At 38.7% G+C, this 19,926-nt stretch overlaps 1 protein-coding gene across 6 annotated transcripts in view; it reads right to left on the bottom strand.

The window, feature by feature from the left end:
- DNM3 (dynamin 3) overlaps positions 1 to 19,926 on the bottom strand; it is a 180,888-nt gene that overhangs the window by 154,725 nt on the left and 6,237 nt on the right. For all 6 annotated transcript variants that reach the window (XM_064454643.1, XM_064454642.1, XM_064454640.1 and 3 more), the window contains exons 2-3: positions 9,624 to 9,697; positions 723 to 872 (exon numbers count right to left, since the gene is read on the bottom strand). In XM_064454643.1, coding sequence (XP_064310713.1) covers positions 723 to 872; positions 9,624 to 9,697 — 224 coding nt within the window. The remainder of the gene's footprint in view (positions 1 to 722; positions 873 to 9,623; positions 9,698 to 19,926) is intronic.

Below are 19,926 nucleotides of genomic sequence, written 5' to 3'. Positions count from 1 at the left end.
TCTGTCCTTTGATTCACAGTCAAGACATCAGATGAGGTGGCTAAAACAATAAAGTGTTTCAGCCAAATGTACCACTTTTCTCCTGTATTGAACACAGATTCAATGCAAAACATTTTCTCTAGATTGCCATCATTAAATTGGGCAGATGGCAACCAGAGGAACTAACTTTGATCTATACTGGGGGTCTATAACAGAAAGCAGCTTCAAACACCCTTATTGTCTAAATATATTTTTAGTGACAGGGAATAATAAACATCCAATTGGGCAGGGACACATAGTGACTTTCTAGATCACTGATCAATGAATCAATCTGGAGGGTGGCAAAAAGAAGTTTTGCCATTAAGTCTCCCATCTCCTATTATTTGTCTTACTAGTGAGCTACTAATTAATGGTATGTGTACTGGGGGAGAGACTGGTTTCATCCTGACACAGGGTGAGAATATTTTTAAATCATGAGAATATTAAATGTAAGAGAGAGTCTGCATTCTGCCCAGCTCTAGTGGCAACAGCTCTCCACCGCAGAGTGGTTTTGTAACACAAGGAAAGTTGAGAATTCTTCCAGATACATATCTACTTTTGGTTCAACTCAATCTCAAAAGTTTTTTCATCCAAGAAGACTTCTGACCACACAATGAGAACACATACAAAAGGATATAGCTAGACAGACAGAGCTAAATAATACATTACATGACAGAAATATAAAGTAGAATGATTTTACCTACCATGTGGAGAATATATTCTTAAATTAATAGGAATTGAAGAAATGCCTTTGTTCACTCCTGTTATTCTATCTGTTTCCACTTCAATTTCCTGACGAACTTCATCAAAATCAGTAAATTTCCTCCCTTTGCAGTGTAGAAATTCAGCATACTCTGAAAAATATCAATAGCAACTCTGTATTTCACAGGCTTATAGACTTGGACACCCACTTTCAAGCCCGTAGTATTCTTCTGATGTGTATGCACAAAAGGATGTCATCATGGCTATCAGGAAAGCATTATATATGAGCACATGCTATAGATATGATTGCACAGATGAAAACCAGCCTACAACAAGAATGAGTTGGTTAAAAAGTCAAGTGGACTGGATATGATTTACTGCTTTTATCTTTAGCATGTCAACTTCTGGAACAACCTGAAAGATTCAAATAGATACCGTTTACATTAATGGAATAAGGAACAGATTGTGAATCAGATTCTGAGTTTTCATCTGATTACATTTGCCTGTAATGCATCGATAAATTGAAGAAAAGTAATTCAAGTTCTGTATCATGAAAGTTTATTAGCAGTTGTTTTCAAAATCTAACAGCCTATATTACACATTCATCATGAAAGTAAGATCACTTTAAAACACTGTAATGGTTTTAAACACATCTCCTTATTTCCTAAATATTTCTTGTAGTCCAAATCCAAACCATGCTTAGGAAGTTTGTAAAAGCTTTTGTAGTTACAGCCGTGACTTTGCTGAAGTGGGAAAACAATGAATTCCTAAGTCTTCCTCTTACCTTAAAAGGGCATCAGTCAGGAATCAGGGATAGATACAGTCTAATTTGTTAGACTCAAACTTTACACTAGGGCCCTGTTTTCACTCTTGAATCCAAATACTGACACTACTTATTGTATCCTTCTGAATTTCCTGTCCTAGATGTTCAAAAGCACATCTCAGGATTTTAAAACTGGAGGTTCTTCCTTCTTCCTTCAAATAGGGCAAAAACAGAACACAAAAGTTTATCTTGCATAACAAGGCTGTCATCAGAAACTATGACATAAATGGTAGTCACAAACATAAGCTCATATACTGTCCCCACAAGGTCTAAGCAGTAGGACTGGAGAAAAGCTGGACAGAGCCGTGTATGTTCATTTCATCCCGCAATCAAGGCCCAATCTCAAAGTTCCATTTAGGTGTTTCTTCCCTAGAAAACATTTCTTGGTGAAAAGCCTTCAAACGTCAGGGCAAAGAGCTTGCTTAGTACTCAAAGAAAGAGCAGCAGCTCAGGAGACCTGATCCAAGAGTATGGATTAATAGAGAGCCTTACGTAATCAGTACTCAAGTCTGTTGCCCAAAAGTCACTTTATTACTATTGTTGACAGAGTTCTTAAAAAAAAAAAAGTCAAAACAACCCTTGAAACCATAATAGTTAAAGCAAACTGAAAGCCAAAAAAGGAGAGAGTGGAGGGGAAAACAATAGACACCAACCTTTCTGTGCTACAATACCATAATCCCTCCAGATTCAAAGCATGAGGGACAGGGAAACCCACCCTTGCTCAGACAAAAATAACACATCTCTTATTTTAAAAATAAGGGAGCACCTTACAAAAACCTCTGTCTCATTTCTGACAACTTGAGAATTCCAGAATATCTTATATATTCCTTTTTAGCTCTAGTAGCAAAATGACAATGAATGGGGATTTTGTATATTTCATTGTCAACTGTTCATTAAAAAAAGGAATATTCAAATATTTCAAAGTGAAAGATAATATGGTACATGAAATAAAACATTTCAGAATTGACATTTGTAAAATTTGTCATCTCAAGGTTGGCAAATAGCTACAAACTGGAAAAAAGAGCTGACAAGTGGTTCTTATTTTGTCCCAGTTCTTCATACACTGCTCCTGGCATAAAATAAAATGTACTTAGTGACTTCCTTTTTTTCAGTGGTTCATCAGGTTTTCTCAGAAAAAAGTTTCAAAATACAATAATTAATACATGGTGCCTAGCTGTAGTCAGTTGACTGAGTCAGCTGACAGTCAAGGAAGCCTTTCTTTTCTGTTACCAAGTGTTAAGCGGAAAGAAGAGTCCCTATCTGAAATGGTTTTAAGGTAATTCAAATGAAAATGTTTACTACTTTTCAGCTGTGTTAATATTTATCAAAAGCTCATTCCTCCCAGTGGCATCTGCGGTCCCACTAGTTCTGAAGAAATAGAATTTACAACAGTTTATAACCTGTGATGCCACGCACAGCCTACGGAATAAAAACTCAAACGAACAAGCAGCACTTTGTTTTGCTCCTTAGCCTGTCCTTGGCAACGGTGCCTTTAGCCAAGACTGGATAAGCACATGCGCTTCTGCAGTCTTCAGTTTTCACCTTTCATACACAGAACACCACCAGGAAAACATTTTATTTACATTTTTGCAGGAATGGACATGAAGCCAGACAAGAAAAAGTGATCCAGTCTAATGCCTGGTTTTCAGACATGTATTTTCTGTATAAAACTGAAGTTACATTAAGAGAAAGGACAATTCGATAAAAAAAATTTAATATTGTCTTTGCATGTAGAATACTCTTTTTTTCCCCAGACTCAAATCACCTTGGTTAACACAGAATGAAAAAGCCACTGTAGCACAGTTCTCTTTAGTGCATACAATCATAGTGTCATAAGTGATTATTTCCCTCTTCAATTTTGATTAAATTATACAAATCATACAAGTGTTGCAGGATAACATTTTTGAAAGTGTTCCTCGTTTTCCACCACGTGCTTTTATGATTTAATAACAATATAACATTATTGTGCTAGATTAACAATAAATAGCCAATGTTGTTTTCAAGCCATTTAAACTACATACACACGTGAGATCTTTCATAAACCTGTCTCTAAGCTAAAGAGAGCAGATTTAGGTACGCCATGTGATGAGGTATGGAACAGCCCTGAGAAATACATGAGACAATTTAAAAACCCTTACTGAACCCAAGATAAAAGACACCTACCACAATTTTATTTACAAGCCTGTTACCCTGTCTGATATGGCAGGGTTTTCTTCCCCCTGATGAATTTTTGTTGGCTGCTATTCATCTCAAGTACCTTTCAGTGTTACTTAATAACTAATTACAGATTTCTTTTTCCTAAAAGTGGACTTTGACTGATCTGTCACTTCTCTTTATTATCTTTTTGAAGATGGGCAAACATAGAGCCATCTTTCAGTCTTTCAAAGAGGGGATTCCATCTTTCCTGATGTCACTGAGCATTAACCTGGGATCAAGGAAACAAAACCTTTCAGACAAAACACTTGTAAAATCAAGTATTCGTGTGTACGATTCATTTGTCCCAACATGAGCTGAAGCCCTTACCTTTTTTGAGGGCACTGGTGGGAAAACTGGCCCAGCCCTCAAACCCATGCTGCCAGACCTCAGCAGTCACAGCTGATCCGCTCAGGTTGTTCCAGGCACTTACTAATACATGCACACAGACAGCAGCAAGGAAGATTTCCAACTGCAAAGGAAGATCTGAAGTCTCTGCAACCTTATACTATCAGCTTAAATTCAGGTTTCAGACCAGCAGTGCTATCCCTCTTCCAGCACATCAGTCCTATTTGGGTGACGAGTCTTTCACTGTGTCAAGAAGGGGTCACAATCACTACCACCTTTTACCCATGGTGATGTCACTTTTTAGCTTTTGGGGTACGCAACTCCTACATCTTTCTGGTCTCTACAGCATCCCTGCTTGTCATCTGAATGAGTAGCTGCCAGACAGTGGGATCCAGAAAATGGCAGCCAATGCCTTCCTTTCCTCCCTGCAAAGTGCCCAGTCCCTCCCCTACTATTGGCACTACAGCACCTTTCTAGTTTTTGTCCTTAAAGATCTCCAAATGCCTTCCTGTTGATGAAGTCTCTGAGATAATTTGTGTTAGCTCAAACACCAATCTAAATTCTTTTTATACTTTTTTCATTTTCTGTTAAAGGACTGTTTTTGCCACCAGATGGCAATAAGAGATGGGTATGCTTGAGGACTAGTCACAACAAAAGATACTTGCGTTAAAGCTCAGCAACTTCAATAGAAGAGAGCATCTGCAAGACTTCAGGAAAAAAAAAGTCAGAATGTCTTTTGAACCTTATGGTTATTTACTTTCCTCTTAGTGTTCTCATTAACAGAGCTGGAACAAATGTGGGTATTGTACATGTGACTCATTCATCTAAAAATGTCCACCTCAATGATTTTCAAAATCTGTTAATCTGCGACTTGTTTAGCAAAGAGACTGAAGCAAGACCATGAAGAAAATCTGAAACTCCAAAACCAGTTATCAAAATGAGGCAAATAACGCTCCTAGAGCCAAGATATTTTAACATGTAAATAACAAATAACAGGATGTATATAGCAGGCAATGTATTTTTAACAAACAGAAGACCTACAAAGGCTTCACCCAAAACCTAAGTACATTTTTTTGTTGTGGCTGCTGTTTAAAAAACATACTACCCAGTCTCAAGAAATCCAGATAATTATTTCACTTTCACAGGCAGGAGAAAGCACAGCAAGAGGAAGAACAGATGGCCTAAGGTTACACAGTGTGTGGCAACATAGGGGGGAAAAAAAATGGAAAATTAAAAAACCCCCAAACAACCTGCCTCTCAAGACCTTCTCAGGCATTTCAAGTCATCACCTTCCCAAAGCTTACTCACGCAGCACCATTTAAAAGTATCTGTTAACTCCTACAAAAATTACTTAACTTTACTGATGTATTAGATCAAAGGATCACCAAGCTAGGAAGCACACTGAAAGCTGTGAAACAAAAACTTAGAATGTGCTTTCTGACGAAACTTGCAGAGAGAAGATTAAGAGTTGGAATGGAACTGATGTACCTTATGCAGAGTTCAGTTACATTGCTCCAGGACTACTCAACGCTAACGCAGCCTTGAAATTCTTGTCCCAGGCCAGTGTGCCATTTACATCTTAAGGACACACAGGGAAAAATCCTTCTAAAAGTACAACTACAAGAATACATAAAGCATTCTTCCTCCTCCTCAAAAGGAATCACGAGTAAGAAAGTGAGAGACCAGCACTCTACACTCATTGGTAACTGCTGAAATATCACAACAGTTTAGCATTTAAATTAAATTCTGTCTGGTGAGAAAGAACGAGCTCCCTGTATCTTACACAGCAGCCGTGGAATACTGAAAGAACCAGCATGTCTTTTGCCTGAATATAGGCATCAGACTTTCACAAAATAAAACTGCCCTCACATCCAACTTCTCACTCAGGAGAAGAGAAGGTGGAATTCCTCCCATGTACATCCTCTGAATGGCTAAGCTAATTTATCACAGCTGTCTTGCCTGCCTTGTAAAACCTGAAGTTCACCATCAGACAGCTGCTCAGCTAACAGCACCCATGCCTTCTAAAAACTCACTGAATTGTATCTTTCCAGATAGGACTATTTTGGAGAAAACCATTCTCTACTCCAATCTCCTTCAGAGTCTAGCAACAACAAAGGCACAAGAGTCTGTTTAGACCTGACACTAGACATTCCCAATGCTGTGGAATTGCCCAGGGCCAAATGCAGTGACCAGAGAGAACATCAAGCTGTACCTGGATTGTTTAGCATGCTTGATATAAACTGGGAACTCTTTTTCACTTGTGACTTCTGGATGGGAAACTAAGCTGCATTGCCAGAGTTTAGGTCTGTTTATTACAGAACAAAGACTGCATGCTTATTTGGTTCAATTCCCTCTTCCAGCAAGATACTGTATATGCCATTTTTCCTCAGTAGAAGAGGAGCAACTGAACCTAAATCATGAGACAAAGAATAAGAAAGAAAAATTGTGACCCTACCTACAGGGCTGTCAGTGAACTACTTTGAGACAAGTAATGAGTATCAGCCCCTCACTGCAAAAAGAAAGCCACCTTGGAACCTCAAAATATTTACAAGGTGGATATTTTTTTTTCTCCCCTCTCTAGCTGGTACAGTAGTTTATTGTATACAGGCCACATGAACAATTCCATTTGAAATGCAGCTGGACAGTCCCAAAAGAGACTCAAAGTAGGATAGTCAAGAACAAGTCAGAGTCCTTCAGAGGTCTGTAAATTATTTTTAACATCCAAATTTGACTTATTCTATTCTACTAGATATTTCTCACATTATCAAACCCAGAGGAAAATAGTCACAACTACTAATAGTTTTGTCAGTAGCATTAATTAATTAAAACCTTTATCTTTGCCTCCAAGATTTCAGAGTACAGTATTTGCAAGAATGTGCAAATGGCTAAAGCCATTTAGGAATTGTATGGTTCCCACCAAAAATGGTAGTGATTAAAGGAGATCAACAGGTCATTACACAATAGCTTTGTACTAATTACACAGATCTTTTTTAAAAAGAGGAAGCAAACAATATTCTAAAAAAATACTCCACTTCTCATGAGATAAATTTCTTAGTACTGAATTGTTTCATACCTCTTGGATATTTGCATTTTTAAAGGGCATAAGGAGCCCAGCTCTTTACCCAGATCTGTCAGATCTTTCAGATGTTGGAGGGCCACCAGTAACTCCTCATAACCAAATCCTGCTATACCCTTCCATGACATCTCCAACCCTAATCACAAGTGATCAAAGTTTCCTCTTACTTGAGCGTGCACAAATGCCTCAGCTGCCAATATTTATCCCTTAGTGCAATGACTCAAAGTTAAATGAAGCTTTAACCTCTCTCGTCAATCAAATTCATATTCCAGATTCTCAGCCAGTTCCAAAATGTTGCTACAACATCTTGCAGTCATTTCTGCATGCCTACGTGTTACAGTATATAGTAAGTGCCCCTCCCTCCCAAGGAATACTATAAGATTAAGAATAGTTACTTTTAAGAGTCAAGAAAGATCCTAGGATTACATATCAGTTAAGCTTGCTACTGCAACAAGAACCTCAGAGTCTTCTAATTACTTTCTATAATATTTTAGATAATTATAGACTTGATAAAAATCAGTTCGGCATCTGCTTCCTGTAAAAGAACACTGTGCTTCTCTAAGCAATTTTCTTTATTTTCTTTTTTTAAAATTAGTTCAGAAAGATAAAGGTGGCTTAAAAGATAAAGCTGTTTGGAATTTCACCACCAAACACAACAACAACGGCACAAAGTTTAAAGAAAGTAACAAAATAATTAAAGCCTGCATTTTGAAGGTCTTGGCATCTAATCCCAAACAAGAAATACACAGCGTTTCCCAAAGGGACAAATATGTCTTGACATCCAGGAAACACAAAATTAGGCCGAAGCTCAGTCCTCTAGAATTTTTTAAAAAGTTTTTGTTATGTTATTTAAGTTATAATGAAGAACTACTTTACAGCAGAGAAGGTACCTATACAAAAAAACCTAGAGGCCCACCTAAATCTAGTAATACTATGGGAACATATTAATGGGGAAAATACCAGAAAGAGAGAGAAGGCCTTTTGTTGCCCCCTTAACCAAGGGACGTTGCTGGCAATACAGACTAGCCAGAGCAAGTTCAGAATGGATGTTTAAGTACTATTTGAGGTTAGAGCTTAAGAGTTTACTTACTAATTCATATGCCCCCACAGGGTAGTCATTTTGTTAGGAAAGCCAGCCCATAGCTCTATTCTTTTCTTCTTCTTCTGTTCTCACACGATGCTGAGAAAATTAGATGAAGGTTCTCTACAGCTAGGCCTTATTCATGCATTTCTGCATGCTCTGTCAGACATCAAAAGCCAGATATGCAGAAATAGCAGGTGTTCATATCTCCAACTAAAATGAGCTTGATCTTTTAAGATATATATATATAGCTCTAGAGGCATATTACACATTTGCAAATACTAAGTTTAAGCCAGGCATACAGAAATACTGCATTCCACAATTTTTCCTTTCTTTTCCACAGTACAAACACTATGGAAAATTTCATAGAGGCATTGAAAATACGAAGGTGCTTTACAAGCATTAATTCAGAAGAAAAACCTGGAGCCTAGGCAGACTGAAGTCTACCTTCCTGCTGAACAATGAAAAGACCTTTTTGGAAAAAATGCACACAAAAACTTAATGACACCTCACACATAAGGACACACTAAAGTTCTACAGGCAGCTTCAGTTTTGTTTCTTCCCCAGTTTCATCATGTTCCATAATTTAAAGAGCACTTTTTATTTTTAAACGCTGTTTTGGATGTTAATTTTGTTTCTGTCTACTATTTTAAGTAGCAGTCAATAGTAAACCAGTGATTTTGTTGCTTACATTGGTTTAGAAGCAACAACAACAGGAGAATTTGAATGATGGAAAACTGTAGCTGCTTTTATTTGTGCTAGTGAACTGAGCTACACAACAGCAGATTAAGTGGCCCTTGGAAAAGTACAAAGTGGTGAATTCTGATGAAAGATCACAATACGTCACATAGTTCAGTGGTGTACACATACTGTATTTTTATTTTTGATCAGACAAATACAGAGAAGCCTTGCTCTCCCCCAGTCTACCTTCTGCTCTACTTAGTGCAGTCAGCCCAACCAAAAAAGACAAGTCACAAAAAAAATCTGCGTGGAATCAAATCTGTGTGCACTGGAGCAAGAGTTAAAGGTAGAAGTACAGCAATTTTGGTGTGTTAACGAATACAACTGCAACGCTCATCAAGAAATTAATAAATCAAAGCTGATTTCTAAAACACTTATGTTTTAATGTTTCTCTACTGCTTCAAGTTTGATCTCAGATTAAATTTACTATGTGCTTTATGATTTAAATTTTACTGTTTTCCCAGACAGGATGATGAGATTAGCTGGTCTTGAGCGTACAGGTTTGAAGCAGCAGGCCTTTGTTCCAGACAGTCTAGCTGCATCTTTCCTCACACTGCAAAAGTTTTCCCAGAATTTTTTTGTTTTGCTGAAGTACATCAGCACTTTGATCAGGCATGGAACCAAAAATAGAAAGAGGTTACCTGTTTTGGCAGTGATGAGTTGCAAGACCAATGGTCGTCTTGTTACAATTCCAGAACCTCGTGGAAGAAAATCCCTGGAAACAGTAAAAAAAAAAAAATAGTTACTACCCAGAAAGCACCGTCCAGTTACATCAGATATTGGACTAATTTGGAACCTCTGCTATACCTTCAGCTGCAATGAAAATGGAAAGTTGGTGGGGACGGATCTACACCAAACACTAGTATAAAGTAGAGCCGTTAATTTTGATTTGAGAGAGCAGTACGTCATTAGAAAAATACATATTAAAACTAAATTACTGTCTCTAGACATAACCAATCTTCTTTCTTCAAGACCATCATATAAAACATTTCAAACTCACCTTGCATTGTAAGACTACCTAAAACCATGCCCATATTTATTGGGCTCTCTAAATAAAAGTGTCCTCACCCTATATATGATTTGAAGAGGATATGGGCATATGAACACACGTGCACTGACACACCACACAAACCTCTGGCCGAACCACATTGCCAGCACTCTGCACCTACTCTTTCACACACTTAACTCCTGCCATTTGAAGTCCCCAAATAACTTCTCCAGCAACACATCTTCCCAGAAGTTTGAGTGAAAGCTGAACCCTAGAAGTACTCTGGGACAGCAGGAGGGAGTGTCCTCAGACCAGAAAGCAAGAAATGAAGCAAAGAGAGCAACTCTGTCATATTCTTATGCATCCCCATAATCCTTGCCACACCTCCAAAGACAGGGAGGCTCGCTATGCAACTGAAACCGTAGAAAAACTTTACACCAATTGCTAGTTGCAAAACCAATGATCAGAAACCCAAAGCAAAATAAAATACCTTTTTTTTCCCCCAGGGTCTTCCCCAGTTGCCACACCTATTAAACTCTTACAAACCTTGAGGTGAGGTTCAGTGAGGGGCTTTGAAGAGTGCTCTCTTCAAATAAGCATCTTCAGAGGAATAAAATTCAGAGGTAAATTCAGTTTCACAATCAGCTTAAGCTCATCAAAATCCCTTATTTTTTCCTGCCTTAGCAGGGATGCTGAATCACGTTCTTGACTGCCTTGGCAGCACTGCTAACTCACCTCTCTGGGTCAGGAGAAAAGCAATGCAGCAAATGGTTAGGGCATGGTTTTTCAGTCAAATTGCAGAGCTGATCTGGGTGACTGTTGTTACATCTGCTAGTGCCAGTACCAAGGGTGAGGCAGGAGTGTGCAGTGCATTTGGGAGGGGTAAGGAGAAGGACAAAAGAGTCAAAGGAAGAAAGATTCAGCCCTGTCAGTCCTTTAGACAGAACTGCTTAGATGGGTCTTCTCAAGCTAGTTGAGAAACCACACCTTACCTATAATCATTGCATTCCTTCATACTGACCTTGTGTTACTTAACGGATGCCTGATTTTAGCAGTTCCTTTAAGCCAGCACACAAACCTACAAGGTTTAAAGCAACCCTAGAGGGTACATCTGTGAAAAATAGAATACACAAATATTTCATCAAACTTCAGGATATTTTTTGTGCAAATCAGAGGATATTAGGTCTGAGGAGTCCCAGGTCAAGACAGGCTCAGCAATGCAACAAAAGCGAACCTCTTTCCACAAGCACCAACAAGGTAGGAAGGCTTTGGCAGCCTGCAGAAGAGAAATTTGGCAACTCAACCCGTAATACAATCTCTGAAGATTTCCTTCCCAACCTGACATCTAGACATATAAAAAAAAATTTTTAAAAAAATCACATAAGCAAGCAGTTTTAAGGCCTGAGGAACAAGACTAGCCGTCGGCTGTGCCCCACACCACTTTAGAAGTCCCCAGCATTTTGAATGAAACAATGTTAATTTCTAGATAAAATGAAAGTCTCATTTTCTCAGTACCTGTTAATATGTGCTTACAGTGCAATTACTCTGCAAACCAAAGCTAAAGCACAGCAGAAAAGGAGAGGCTGTTCAAAAACAAGCTAGCTCATTAACTCAAATACAAATCTGCAGGCAAAAGTACAATTAATTAGGATTCAAGTAATCTCTAAAACAAAGATAATGCAAAAACATCACACATACTGCTTGATATCTGTTGTGATGTTTTACAATGCTTGAGACAGCAACAGGATACAAGAACTAGCTTAGAGAGGTGCTAAAGGCCTTCTAAAGGTCTGTCACAATTTCAATATCAACCAGTGGAGAGAAACCTGTGTCTCAGTGAAGTGCCATCTACTGATATCTTCTCATGGAGAAGAGGAGAAAATGTTAATAGAAACATATTCACTTCTCTGTATGCACTGAAATGACAGTAGCCCAGGATGCAGAAAACGCCTATTCAGATGACAGTTTCATACCTTGATTTTCAGGTATTTCAGATATTTTTTTTTAATAATAATTTTTCCCATCAAGAAGCTAAATGTTATTGCCATTCAGGACAAACTGATCACACAAAACAAACTATGGTCCTCTAAAGCACCACATGAAGCAGTAAAATCCTTCTTCAGAGAGTCAAAGGCTGAAAAGACATTGATTTTCTGCTTCAGACTTCAGAGTAAGCACATTCAGAGATGAAGAACATTGCATTAATGCAACTCCTAGTTATATAACACTGACCTTCCCTCAACAGCAAAATTAGAAAGAAATGTATGGCAATAATTTTCTCTTGACATGTCCAGAATAGATGGCATTTGGTAACCCTCTCTAACAAGCTGAACTATTGTAAAAAAGCCCATCATCTGTTCAAGTAAGCATCAGCAGAGGCTCCTGCTTGGTAAGAGGGCGAGCTGTGTTGATCACATAACCAGCTGAAGAGCATTCAGAAGGACATAAAGCTTCTGCTTGAGAGGTACAGTTTGAAGAGGAAAAAAAACAAGGATAGAAAGGGGTTCATGAGGTGAGTTCAGAAGAAAACTTCCCCCCCCCCCCCATTAACTGCTGGATGCATATATTACCTCTATGAACAAAATAGCATCCTCAATTAATAAATCTGCCCTCACAGGGACAGGGAATATTTTTTTTTAATGTTTGAAATTCCAGCTTCAGCCACAAGGCCAGGGCATTTGTGCACTTCCTCTGCACAGCCCAAATCAGATGTTACAAATGAATTCCTAAATTCTACTTCTAGAAAAAAGATTGTTCTTTAAACAAACACAGAAGTCTAAGTCAAACCTGAGACATAACTTGCAACTTTTTTCAGGAAAAGCAACATAGTACCACATTACAATTCTAACAGCAAGGGAATCAGATTAAATGCTGTACAACTGCTTCTGCAGAAATGCCTACTTTGACATCCACAAGACAGGATGGAAGTCTTCTCCCCCTCCTCTTGGTATGGAAAGCTTTCTACATAGGGTTTGTTATTGATGCCAAAAAAATCCCCCAAAGCCAGTGTATTAGGAGTGGCCCCACACCCACATTTTTCCTCAAAACATCCACCTAAATAAAACGTTTCTTAAAGAAGAAGGAAAAAATAATAAAGGTGCTTCAGCAGCAAGAAACAATAGGACTGAGCACAGATCAGTTACACAGGTTCCTTCTGACCAAAAGGATGATGCCCCTCAGTGTCCTGGTGGCACACTTAACGTTCTTTAAAGGACAGGTTTGAGATAACTGCTTTTCCAAACATTTTGGTCAGTGTGTACAGATGTTTAGCGGGAGTCAGGAGTAAAATCACAAGAGTTGAAACAGCTGCAAAGAAATCTATTTAGAAAAAAGGACACGCCTGAGAACTTGTGCACAAAGACACCAACACGGGAGAGAAAAGGCTGTCTTCTGCGGTGGGGGGACTGAGCCTGTGAGTACCTGTGTGCACAACTGCAAGACCACTTAATAACAAGGTGCAGGAAACGAGAGTGAAACACACTGTGTAAGAATAAAGCTGGGAATTAAATATATGGTCCCTTAAAAAGACACACATCCTACATTAAGAATCAAACAACTTTTACATCTTTATTCTCAGAATATTTTCAGCAAAAGGTACTCTGCTGACAAGAGCTATACTAGCTCAGCAGCAACGCTGCTGTGACTTGACAGTTTGGAGACCGGCAGCAAAACCTGTCCAGCGTTGCCTAGGCAGTACCGAACATCAAATGCAAATAAGATTCAAGAAGCCAGGTCTTCCAGAACATCACCTCAATAATTCTTCAACCTTAGAAAGCACTCATCTGTTAGAATACCACTAAATATTTTCAAGAGCAAAATATTTTTAAGGCCAAATAATTTTAACCTAACAACTATAAAATTACTGATGTCTTACTCCACAATATAAACTATACTGTCTTCACTCTCTAATACAGCTCGTTTCCAGTATCAGAGATCTGGACAAGTATACCTACTAAAATGTTTAATGTGTAAAGGTAACATATGAGTTTGACTTGCTAAAACCCAGATCTCAAAAACTGATGTCACAGGATGGTAAAAGTAGTAATCAATGGCCATACCAACACCATAGCAGTTTATAATAACAAGACAGGGGGCTGATCTTTGCTACAGTAGACAACTTTAAAGAAAAAAAGTTCATGTCTCTGCATGTTGTCCTCCCTTTATCATACCACCCTTTCTGACTGATGGTCAGGAAACAAATAAGCTGAAAAAGTAATTAGACAAATCATTAATGGGAAGAGTCCCATGGAAGAGAAGGGAACATCCTTTCAAATTTCAGAAAGGGCAGAATCGATAGTGAAAAGCTGAAAAGCAAACTAGACAGGGGCTCCTTCAGTGAGATTGTCTCATTATAGTACAGGACTATAGCTTACAAAGAAGAGAACACATATCAAACAAACAAAATATAAACATAATGTGTTCCAAGGGGACTTCCAGGTAGGGGGAGAGTTTTCATTTAGGAACTCCCTAGCACACTAGCAGTATTATGTTTAAAAAAAAAATAATCAACAAAACAGAAGAATCCCCAGTTTGTGAAGAGCAATGATGCATCACCACTTAAGACTTAATCACGGTTTCAAAACAGTAACTTAAATCTGCTTTACTTTGCAGTATAGTACTGAGAAATGTTCTGCACTTTGACCAGTATTACTGAGGATAAATTGTGATTAATTTACATTAATACCAATATAATTATTTAATATAAAACATAAGGGGAATTCAGAAATCAAATCATGGAGGAGAATGACACAGTAACTGCATTAATTAAAGAGCCAGGAACAAGTTAAACTGATAGTGATGAATTGTCAAAAAATACGAAGTCCCTGCAGAGGAAAAGCCTCCACATTTTTCACAAAGGGTAGAAACAAGATGGGCTCAGGACAACAGCCAGAATTCTCTTACAGAAGAGCACAAGCGACCCATCTAAATCTATTTAATTTTGCCAAACAACATTGGTAACGTAACTTACAAAAGTTTTTTCACTAACCTTCCCTCAAAAGTAGAAGAGCCATATTCCATGGGCTGCTCATATGAACAACACTGCTGCGGTAGCATTCTGCACAGGTCTTTACTCCCAACATTTGCCAAAGACTGCAATGCAGCTTCAGTTGCAATAGGAACCAATTATGCCAAAAGTCAACATTTTTCCTGGGCCTTTTTTCCAACACAGTGTTTATTGTTTTATACAACTCCAGCCTGGCACACTAGGAGCACTTGTAGCTCATGCTGGCTGCTGAATGGCCACATCTTGTGCAAAAGACCACAGGTTCACAGTGAACACCTACACATGCCTATACAGTCGAGCATCTTCCAGTTCTGTGGCAAATGTATGCTGTACAGAGGTACTACAAAAGGCTTTCATTTTTCTTGCATTTATCATAGTTAGCCTCAAAGCAAAGTGCTACAAAAGAACAAAATGGAAAAGCATGGTCCAGTGTAAGCCTACGGAAGAGATGTATGCTGAAAACATACTTCTGAAGACCTATTTTGGCAGACGCATTCTTTCTATCTCACCTGCTCTTGCTCCTGTGCTCATCAACACCACAGAGGACCCAGCACTTCTGTTCATTACAAAGCAAGGTATGTCCAAGCGATGGGAAGAGTACTTTGCATTTAAGCAAGGGCTTTCTTGGAATTAAATTCATAACATTGAGTTCTCAGAGGAGGTTTGTCATCACTGACAGTAGACATCACTGTATTTATTCTTCCTTCTGGAAGCACAATTCCTCTACCCTCCGAATGACAGTACAAAGATGACCCCAGGACACATTTGCAAGAAGTCACAAAAGCTTTTTAAGGTACTACCTCTGTTGTGTTTTGATGTTCTCAAGTACGTACCACCTTTTCTTTTTTAGTAATACATTAGTATACATCACACTGATATTCAGCTATATAAGCTCTTCCTCATTAGCTCAGAGTAGAGAGACCAATCCTTACTATCAGTCACCACTTGATCTCTCACCTCCTTTCATTAGTTACAGAAGAGTAAATGCTTTTTGTTTTGGCACAATGTCTGTCAATCAAGTCTCCCACAGCTTTGTTCAATGTCTGCAAAAATTTCAGCCTAATATAATGGGCTTATATGAAGATGTACAAAGTAATTAATCTTCGTTATGAAGACCAGTGATACCTATCCTAAATAGGCCTACTAGGCAAGCTAAATGCATTAAGAGGCTGTGGATTTTTAGTGATCTCAGATATATTAGCTCCTAAAGCTCAAGACCAGTCTTGTTTTTTGTAAACCACACAGGGCAGACACTGGCATCCTTATCATGACACTTTAGCACTTCGTTCAAGTTCTCTGATCAAGTTGGTCTCAGTTTGCAGTAACCATTCTTTCAAGGTAAATCTTCCTTCAGCTGAGAGATCTTCTTTAATTAACCTGCCAAATGAAAACAGGAGTGGTAACTACCCATTACATCCCAGGCAGTTTGGGCATGTCTTTAGGAGTGAGAAATTGAGCATCCAGGCATCCTAGGGCTGTTAACTATCTCTTCCTTTCAAGCAGGGTGGATAAACTGAGTGTCTTTGAGAAGCCATTTTCCAACCCAGCGGTGTCCTTTGTCACCACTGCTGAGCTACTGGAACTGAGCAGCCAAATTAGGGACCCCTTAGTTATCCTATCCATCACTTACAGGTAAGCACAAAAGTTGATTCAAGAAAAAAACCAAATCTTTAAACTCTTACACAGCACTCCAACTTAGCAGCCTAAAATGTCTCTTTGGGTCTCCCTTCCCCCACTCCTTTATGGAGGTGAGACCAACTATACAAAAATCCAGAGTGGAATGGTACAAAAAAATCCACCCAAGCAGTCCTTACCATGGGAATATGGCGAACGTTGACCGTAAAGGTGAGAAATAAGGTACTGAAGCCCTTGAAGGACTTCAAATAAGATGGCAAGCGATTTCAGTCACACCAGCTGGGCACCTCCTTAACGACTAGGTTCAGTGACAATGCTAAGGCAAGAAAGCAAAACTTTTCTCTTCATGCAGAAGACTGGAGACAGAGCAGGCTTAAATAACACTGTCATTATACTTCTCTCATATATGGAAGATGCTTTAAGTAGCAGCAGCATTTCTGCTCAACAAGCAGCCAAAAGTTATTACATCTCCCCCATTAAAGTAAACATTATAGGGCTATGAGAAAAATCAGTGCCAAAAATTACTCTAGTCCCAGTGATGATGTCTTCCATTAAACATGACTGGAGTCAACAGGTTCTCCAAAGTAGAGGACATTTGAACAGAAGTCTAAGACACAGACCATTATTAGTACCCCAAATCTAATACCATATTTTGACAGCAGTGAGAGTACCTCACATGGCATTTCTGCACAGAAAAAGGCAAGCCTGTTCACTGAAGCAAGGAAAGAAAATACACTTCCTAGTACTAAAAGATACATATCTTTTTTACATTATAAAGTTTTAAAGTTTCAATAATGTTTATAGGACTTAAAACTTGCCATACACAGCTATGAAAATTTCCCAGGCAAAAACACAAAAGTGGTAAGATGAACAGTGCTCTGTTTGCAGTGATTATGCTTGAGCTGTAGGCTTGCTGTATTAACAGATCGGGAAGCTGCCAATGTGCAATCCCGTCGGCAAGCCACTGTATGCACGATGCATCTGTCCTCCCTGGCAGGCATCCAAAACTTTGCTGCATCATCCTAATTCCATTTGTGGAAATGCCCTTTTTCCTCTTTCTCTTTTAAGATTTTACAAAAGCTTCTGCTATTTCCTGCCCAACGGTGCTCTCCATCAGTTCCAAGCAGGGGGGTGGGAGGGGAAGAAACCACAAACACAAAAAAAAACCCAACAATTCTCAGAATATTTGTGTTGAAAAGAATAAAGCAGACCTTGCAGAACAACTGTATTCTCCCTAATCAGATATGTTCGCTCTTAGGAAAGGACTAATTTGCATAGGATGTTGGTGCATAAAAGCCCATCCATTCTCAGGATGAATACTAATGCAGCAAGATTTTGTATCTCAATACAAGGAAAGGACAACAAGAATTCTTTAATCGCTTTAAACTGTTGTCAGTGCTCTATAAATAAAGTTGGGGATTTTATCATCACCTACAGCTGCCAAACACTATTAACAATGTTTCTTTAGGAAAGATTTGAGTAAAGAGTTTTCCTCTATAATATTATCAGATATAAACAGAAAAAAATTCTGATTGCAAGTATCAGAAAGAAAACAACACATCCCCAACACTGCAGGCATATCTGCTACATGAAGACATGTTACAATAGAATTACTTGCATTTTGCAAATAATTCACCACTGGATACTCTGTCATGACAAAACTTTTAGATAATGCGAATTTCAGTGCTGTTATCAAAAACCCAGACAAAATAAGCTCCTGCCCTTCTTCCCAAATCACACTAAACTCAGATCCATCAATACAGACTTTTTAAACAGTGGTATAGCATACCATCAGCTACGCCACGTCCCAGAATGTAACTGGATTCAATTCTTCTACTCCCTCCAGAACGTATACACAGTGGGAACTGCAGGGTAAAGTCAGCCTGAATTTATAGATAGACAGACAACTACAGAAGGAAGGGGGAAATGGGGGATGTTTCCAAAACAAGTGATCCAAGTCTCTCAAACAACTTATCTTCTTTAGCCATTTTATCCTTTTTGCCTGCCCATTTAATCTGCTTTAATAAGCCTGCAGTATGTGCAAATTAATATACTGTCCATGGGAATGTAAAGTCTGTTTAGCCAAATATTGAAATTTAGTATCAGCCATGATCTCCCATCTCTCTGCTAACCAGAAACCGAACCACTACCATGAGAAAATTTTATAATAAAAGTCTGACCAAAATGGTGTTTTATATCACTACTTCCCAGAACACTAAAAGTCACGATGCTGGAGGTCTCATCCCAGACTCCCAAGGCTTTCCAGCCTATTTCGCAGATCTGAAGGACATTGGGGATCTTCTGTCAACATTTGTTTAGCACATGAAAAAACTAACAGGTGAGCACGCAAAGGTACAACATCGCCTCTGATGGATTATGCTAAAATTTCTTCAGCAGCTTCCAGCTTGGCTGCTGAACAGATCTGGAACATAGCCCATTTCATCCACTGCTGTGCAACAGAGGCTAGAGATGTCTTACAGTTCTCGTGCTTGCCACGCAGAGCCTTGTCTATTCTCTGCAGGCAAGTTACACACAGACCATTTTAGAGCATCCTCTATGGGTAAGCACCACTGAATATATGTGTATATTTTTAGGCATCTACACTGTACATAGTAAACAAAATACCGAGCGCTTACAGTTAATCTAGCTGTGATTATGTCATCTATGAGGGTGGAAACCTAGCTGTCTTACAGCAAATAGTAAATCTCCTGTGTATCTAAAGAATGAAATCTTGGTGATTTTGCGCAGGAACTAGGATGCAGAAACACTATGCTAGCTTCTGAATTAAAAGCATAACTTCCACATACAAATTATAAAAGCTGACGTTATCGCTAGAGACTTCAGTTGAAAACCTCTCTTATCTACAGCTACAGTCCCCTTTGCATCCCAGAGGCTATCCCAGACAACAGTACTTGGCAGTACATCAAAGCCCAGCATGCAGTTAAATGAGATTTTGCTCCTCTCTAGTTCAATAATGCTGCCTTGTCCATCTCAATGCAACTTGCTGAAGAAAAAGATGCAAGGTCACAGTTAAATAATGGTTATTTCCTGTTCTCAGCATATTTATACTACAGACTATACACTGCAGACACACAGCATTAAAAGGATTCCCAGTAATCCATTATACACCAGCACAGCAAACAAGGGGAGTTCACAGATTTCTATTTATCCAAAGGCCTTATTTTTAAATGCAGAGTTTAAAAAAAAAAAGAAAAAAAAAACAGAAATAGCAAACATGGCTTCTGCCCCTTTGGGCTTGCAATCTAGGCAGACATTGTTTAAGAAAGCCATGAATACTTAAAAGAATAAAACTTGC

This window comes from Phalacrocorax carbo, chromosome 6 (assembly GCF_963921805.1).
Source record: "Phalacrocorax carbo chromosome 6, bPhaCar2.1, whole genome shotgun sequence".
Taxonomy (NCBI): Eukaryota; Metazoa; Chordata; class Aves; order Suliformes; family Phalacrocoracidae; genus Phalacrocorax; species Phalacrocorax carbo.
The sequence above is the reverse complement of the archived record's forward strand: the minus strand, read 5'-3'. Positions and strand labels throughout refer to the sequence as shown.